General features: G+C 44.7%; 1 protein-coding gene across 2 annotated transcripts in view; it reads right to left on the bottom strand.

Moving 5' to 3' along the window:
* MAP4K3 (mitogen-activated protein kinase kinase kinase kinase 3) overlaps positions 1 to 5,771 on the bottom strand; it is a 257,922-nt gene extending 252,151 nt beyond the window's left edge. For both annotated transcript variants that reach the window (XM_006882333.1, XM_006882334.1), the window contains exon 1: positions 5,676 to 5,771. In XM_006882333.1, coding sequence (XP_006882395.1) covers positions 5,676 to 5,771 — 96 coding nt within the window. The remainder of the gene's footprint in view (positions 1 to 5,675) is intronic.
* Between the last annotated feature and the right edge of the window lie 1,436 nt (positions 5,772 to 7,207).

Genomic DNA, 7,207 nt, shown 5'->3' with positions numbered 1-7,207 from the left:
GAGTGGTGGAAATGAATGTGTTTGAGACAGCGAGGTTGGCACAGGATAGAACGGTGTTTAGGGCTCTTGTACATAGGGTCGCTATGAGTCGCAAAAGACTCGATGGCACATAACAACAACCCAATTACAAGATGGACAAATGACATTGAAAGAATTTTCACAGAGGAAGCTATCCGAATGGCCAACAGACGCATGAGGAAATGTAAGAGAGATGCATATCAAAACCACAAGGAAATACCACCTTACCCTAATAACAGTGACAAAGTTTAACAGGACAGCAACTAATAAATGTTAGAGAGGATGTGGAGAGATAGGAACTCTTAAACACTGTTGGTGAGATAGTAAAATGGTACAACCACTCTGGAAGGCAGTTTGGCGTTTCCTCAAAAAGTTAAACACAGAAATTCCCTATGACCCAGCTATTCCACTGCTTGGAATATACCCCAAGAAAATGAGAACTGATGTACAAATGGTAACTTGTACAACAATGTTCACAGTAGTGTTATTCACCATTGCAAGAACAAGGAAAACAGCTCAAATGTCCAACAACAATAGAATGGATTGAGAAATTATGGTACATTCACACAATGGAAAACTATACAGTATACAGAATCAATGATTTTGAAAATCACTACCTAACTTGGGAGGGCCTAGAGGGCATTATGCTAACTCAATCCCATAAGGGCAAATATTGTATAAGACCATTATTGTAGAACTAGTGAAATGTGTATGAGGATCCAAGGGGGGAAGGGAGTGGGGGTGAGTGGGGTGAGGGGAGTGGTAATCATAGGGCCGCACAATTTGATGGGTGGAGGGAGGGGTGGGTAAAGGAAATGTAAAAGATCCCGTGTGAGAAACAATGTATACAAACTTTCTAAGTAAATTAGCATAAAATAGAAATTTTACTTAAAAATAAAATTCTCTGTTCAGCATACAGACTGAATGAATATGGAGAAAGGAAACAACCCTGACTCAGATTTTTATTCTAAACCACGCTGTGTTCCCTTGCTCTGTTTTCAGAGCAATCTCCTGGTCTACGGATAGGTTTCACATGAGCACAATTATGTGTTCTGGGATTCTCATTCTGATTTACTGCCTCTGAACACCCACCAAAGGACTAGCTATGAGTCCATTTCCTTGGATCACAGACTTATTTGAAAACAATGAATGAATGTCTCTACATCTCTGCCATCTCTACAGAAAGCATACACATCTATAACACTAAGCCTATTCTTTTTAGAGTGGTAGCAGGGCCACCTAAGGTCAAGGTTGTAGTGTTCTAGGTATCAACTCGCATACCCTTCAACAGATAACCAAGCCTTGCAAGAAATCCATCATCTGACAGTAATGTAAAACCAACAGAAAGACAGATCTTAAAAGAAAAGTTTTGAGTTTGTCTTTTATTCCACATCTTAACATACACTTCAAGGAGTCTAGGTGGTGTAATGCATAACATCTCGAGCTACTAAATCAAAAGGTTAGCAGTTTGAAACCACCAGGTGTTCCAAAAGAGAAAGACAGGTAGTCTCCTTCCAAAGATTTACAGCTTCAAAAAACCAAGAGTTACTATGAGTATGACTTAACAGTTGGGGGTTGAGCTTTTATTAACATACTTCACGGCATACTTCAACTACATTAGCTTGGAAAAAACTATTCAGAAAACCTTATTTTTTTTAAAAAAAATGTTAATTTTTAAAAATCATTGGTTAAATAAACATTTATTTCATTTCAAAAGCTAAAGGACATATGATGATAATAATACCATCACACGAAAACAGCTGTACGACTAAGTGATTTTACAAGGTCAGACAGCTAATAAAATCTAGATTTTCCACATCTTAGTTTAGTGCTTTTTAACTAAGCCATGCCACCATAAACATAACACAGAGAATACTGAGTCAGATAGTTTTTAAAATAAAAACCTTAAAATTCCTCACCCTCTCCTTCTAACTTATAAGTAACTGTCTCTAACTTAATACAATTATTGCATTTTTAGCAGGACAGATGGGGAGATTAAAGAATTCATATTATACATACTGGTTTTTAAAAACAAACATTTTAAAGCACTCTTCTCTTATCAAACTAATTCCCATAAGAAAGAAAATTCTCAAACAGTAAATAAATATTATCTTGTGGCATATGCATTTATAGATAAAAATACAGATTAAACTTTGGGTTAATAAATAGGATAAGAGAACAACTGCCAAAAATCACTTGGGGTTTTTCTCTGCTCTGGGCCCCTGGTATCAGAAGGTTCTGGCAGCAGGGATCAAGCACCTATTATCCAACGTTCACTTGGCTGATTCTACAAAAACAGGGAGGTCTTGTTGCACTACAGAAATCAGGCATTCCAACTACTGCTTAAAGATCTAACTCAGAGTAAGGTTACAACTCAACTGTTGCACCAAATTGTAAGTAAGTTTCTCTACTAGACATTTGGTAATTAGTTATATGTTCTAATCCTATCTTTAGAGAGAGAAGACTGGTTAAGAAATTGGTTCTAATTTTAGTTTTGTTCCCTACCAACTTCATCGATGAAGTTCTGTGCCTCAGTTTCTTCAACTGCAAAATTAAGCTATTAACACCATCTATGTCCTAGAGTTGTGAGAATTGAGTTACTATATGGAGAAAGTTCATGGCAGGGCCTGGAAAAGTAGTAAGCACTCCATAAATGCATTAGCTGTTGCTGTTATTTTTATTTTAAACAATTATGAGTCTTTCTATCACCCCTTTTACCTATTAGCTACTTGAGTTTTTTGTAGGATATACAGATATAAACATACATATATACCTTTTTTAAAATATGTAACTTTAAAAGAATGCAGAAAGAACTTATTTGCCACACTACACACTTCCAAGTAAGACAAACTTTAATACAGTTTCAGCTACTTTTTTTCTCTGAACATAACCAAAAAATCCTCTTCAAAAACTCATTGTTGTCAAGTCAGTGGATTCAAGTCAACAGAGAGAGCTACCAGCACAATTCACCCCAGACTAGGCCACTAGTCTGAATATAACTCACACAAATTCACGGCTATCAAGTCAGAGTCGGTTTTCAGAGGCTGACTGCTCATCTTCCTCCAAGGAGTTGCTGGTGTGTTGAAACCACAAGGGAGGTGCAACCTTTGTGTTAAGCAGCATAACCCATACAGACTATGCCATGAGAGCTTCCTCCTCAACAGAAGGAGACTCCCTAAACTAGTCATAAGCTCCTGGGACTCATCTACTTCTACTTTCATGATTCAAAAAGGAGTCCTTGAGGCATAGTGGGTTAAATGCTGAGCTACTAACTACAAGGTCAGAAGTTCAAATCCACCAGCCACTCCTTGGGAGAAGGGCAATCTGCTCCCTTCAAGATTTTTACAACCTAGGAAACTTTCTGGAGGGTTACCATAAGTAGAAGTCAACAAGACAGTTCAGGCTCTGGTACCAGATTTGAAAACTTCACTGTTCTTACCTGGAATATTGCAAAGGCCTCCTAAGCACTCTTACCCCTCCAAACTATTTTCTTTTACCCCTCCAAACTATTCTCCATACAGATGTCCTAAGAGGCCTTGTGCTGTATGCTTTAGAGTCATTCTCCCTACCTGGCTGTCAAAGCCATACAGGTCTCCTTAGAAATCCTTAAACACAAAATCTTACTACCACCAAGTTGGTTTTGACTCATAACAACCCTGCATCCAAGGTTTCCAAGTCTGTAACTCTTTACAGAACACTGGACTTCTTTCTCCCATGGAGCTGCTGATGGATTCAAACCATCCACATACATTACACACCCCACCACCACAACTCCCATTTCCACATTATTGTTATGTGTACCGTCAAGTCGGAAATGACCCATGGCTGACACTCCAGGAGCTTTCAGAGGCAGTAAATAACACATAAGGAGATTGCTTAGCTTTCCCCCAAAGAACACCTGGTGGATTCAAACTGCATGCCCTTAGGATGACGGAGCGGTGCCCTACTACTAGGTCACCAGAGCTTCCTATTATCTGCTAGATTCTAGATTCCCCCTAAGCAATGCCCAACCATCTCTCAGATCCCCACTCTGGACACTCTAAACCAGCTCAGGTCCTTCTGTTACATGCAGTTACAACACTGATCCTAATCCAAAAGAAAACTGTAACGCCGTTATGTTAAAGGTTGTTTTATGTTGCTCTTGTCCCAAAAACATACTAAGCTCTAAATGAGGCTTGGGCTCCATGGTCTATCTCTGCTACAACTAGAGTGCTTAGTTCTTCAAACACAAACCAAGTCTGCTGCTGTGGAGTAGATTCTGATTTATAGAGGCCCTAACAGGGAAGAAGAGAACTATCCTGGCTTGGATTATCTTTAGGGATGCTGACTACCATATCTTTCTACCAAGTGTTTGCTAATCACCCACCTTTCCATTAACAACCATGTGTTTTAACCACTGAACCACCAAGGCTTGTCTTAGCTGCCACTTAAATAGTATGTACAGGCCATAAGCATTTGCTAGAATAATATCTAAACATCTCTATTATCTGTGGGAAACGGTGATTAGATAGATACATGAAGGTGAAAGCAAATAATCACAAAACAGGGCTAACAGAGAGGACTGGTCACCAGGTACTAAATCAGTTTTCATGTTCAGCACATGAAAGGCAAAAGTTAAAATTCATTGTTAACGTTTTAAGCTTTTTATTGTAAAATTACGTTTCTTTGTGGATCCTCTGGTGCTACGAGAAAGAAGAGTTCAACTTCAGTTACCAGTAAGAAGATACCCGACTAAATCAAGCCTGCTGCCACATTTGGCACTATCCTCCCCTGCGCTTGGCAGTCGCTGTGAGGCCAAGAGTTGAGCTAGCCAGGGAAGAGTGATTTATCCTCCCACATTTAGAAGTGGTCCCTTTGTAACAGGAATGCTGTACTACTAATGGACTTTGAATTTGAACCTTGCCAAACCAGTATCTTTCCTAAGCTTTCAAGCCACTTCCAAATTAAAAAGCAAAATAAAATAATTTAAAAAAAAAAAGCAAACTCAGTCTAAAGTGTTACTGGGGGGGGAGGTGGAATCCCAAACCAAAAAACACACTTCATGTCATAATAGCTCAGCTCGATCTGAAAACAAAAACAAAAAAACTTACTCTTTACTCCAAAGAAGACACACACACAAAATAGATTTGTTTTACAAGTGAAAGTCATTAGCTGGAAAATTAAATGAAACTGATATGCGGGTCATAAGAGAAAAAAAAAAAAAAAGTGGAGGGCTGTGGATGGAGGCAGTGGGCTGCACCACCGCCAGGCCTGGTGGCCAGCATTCCCCAGGAGCCCACGGCAGCCCCGGGTCCGCCTGAGACACGCAGGTTTGACATACGCCAAACGCCAGCCGTGCGCCTGCTCGCGCAGACCCTCCGATGCAACAAACGCCGGGTCGCTCTCCACTGGGTGCTCGCCGCCCCGCGATCTCCCAGGAAAAGCGCCTCCAGAAGTGCGTTCAGCCAAGGGCTCAGGTAAGGACTTAGAGGTCCCGGAGTTACACATTCGGCTCTTTGTTCCATCCGAGCGGCTGAGTCCGCGGCGCCTGCTCGACCCGGGCGCCGGCGGCTCGGCAGAGCGCAGCGCTGACCCGGACGCCGAGGCTCCGCCGCGCCCCCGGCCCTCCCGGCGGTCAGACCCCGCGGCCTCGGAGGCGCGCGGCGCCCGGCTCTCACCTTGTAGACGTCGCCGGAGGTGCCGCTGCCGATGCGCTGAATCAGCTCGAAGTCCTCCTGTGGGTTCCGGCGGGATAGGTCGAAGCCGGGGTTCATGGCGGGCCCCGGGTGCCCCCCGCCTCCCTCCCGGGCCGGGGAGGGGGGGCGTGCAGGGGGCCACACGGAGAGTGGGAGCCGCAGCGGGTCCCTTTCCTCCGCTGGTGGTCACAATCGCCTAGCCCCACGCTGCGGCCGCCGCCGCCCGGCCTAACCGTCCCCGCCCCCCGCAGGCTGCAGCCGCCCGGAACCCCGGTCACACCCACAGGGAGAGGAGGACGCTCGCAGCCCCTCGCTCCGGGTGAAACTCCAACATGGCTTCCGCCTTCGCTGCTCCTCCCCCTCCCTCTTACTCCGGCTCTCCACCCTCCTCCCCCTTTTCCCAACTTGGGTCCGACTGCGCAGCCGCGATCCCGGAGGGAGCGCTTCCCGGCCCCGCGCGCACCCGGCTCCCGGTGCGCGCGCCAGTGCCTCGTGCGCGCGCCTGGCCTGCGGACTCCCGGAACCCAATCTCCTCTGAGACCCGAGCGTCCTCCCTGCTCCTCACCGCTGAGGTGCAAGTGAGGATTTGCCTGTCCTGGAGAGCGCGGGAAGAACCGGGAGAAAGGTTCCTATCCACTGCTAAGTCCTTAACGAACAAGTTTGGTGTTACTGTTCATAGCCCAGTATAGTTTTAATTTGCAAGACAGAAACTGTCTCAAACTTTTTATTGTTGTTTGTTAGAGTTTGTTAGAAATACATAGGATACTGTGAACGACATATAATTTCTAGGGTTGCAATGAAGGGGTCGCCTGACACTTCGTGGAGGGAAGCTGTTGGCACTGGCCCAGCCTCCTCCTCTTGCCCACGTCCATCTACTCCCGAGAAATGAGCGATACTTTTCCAACGGGGAAGTGTACTTGACTTGGGAGTCCCGAAAGACCTGACATTTGGCCTGACTAAGTACAAAAGAGGGCAACCAGGGAGGTATTGGGCGTAGGGAAGCTGTGGAGGAAAACATGCCGAGGGACCGCCTGCCATCCTGCGTGGGAAGAAGAGCACAGAAGTAAAGCAGTGATTGACTTCCCGCACAGAGATGTCTGCATTATGAAAATCCCGGGTGGTGACTGCGCAGACTGTCAATCAGCCCAGCAAAGGAGAGGTGACTCGGAGAATGGGGGTGGAGCATGGACTGGCTCCAAGCTTGTACTTGACATGGAAGCACGTGATAATCCGGAAGCTTTTTAGTCCTGACCTTCCTCACCTACTCCAGGCCCCACCCTGTCCAAAACCCAGATTGTGAGCGGTACATGCACACTATGGGGACAGGCGTCTCCATATTTGTCCAAGAGCATGTGGATAATGGAGGGTTCATTTTCTGATCTTATTAAACTGTCCACAAGCATGTGCCATAAATTTTCATTAAATAGGTGATGGCTACTTGTACAGAATGAGCTATTTCTGGCCGTCTTTGTTGTTGTGCCATCACGTCGCCTATGACTCATTGCGACTTTATG

Source organism: Elephantulus edwardii, unplaced genomic scaffold, assembly GCF_000299155.1.
Source record: "Elephantulus edwardii isolate Elephantulus edwardi_28Jun2011 unplaced genomic scaffold, EleEdw1.0 scaffold00019, whole genome shotgun sequence".
NCBI lineage: Eukaryota > Metazoa > Chordata > Mammalia > Macroscelidea > Macroscelididae > Elephantulus > Elephantulus edwardii.
The sequence above is the reverse complement of the archived record's forward strand: the minus strand, read 5'-3'. Positions and strand labels throughout refer to the sequence as shown.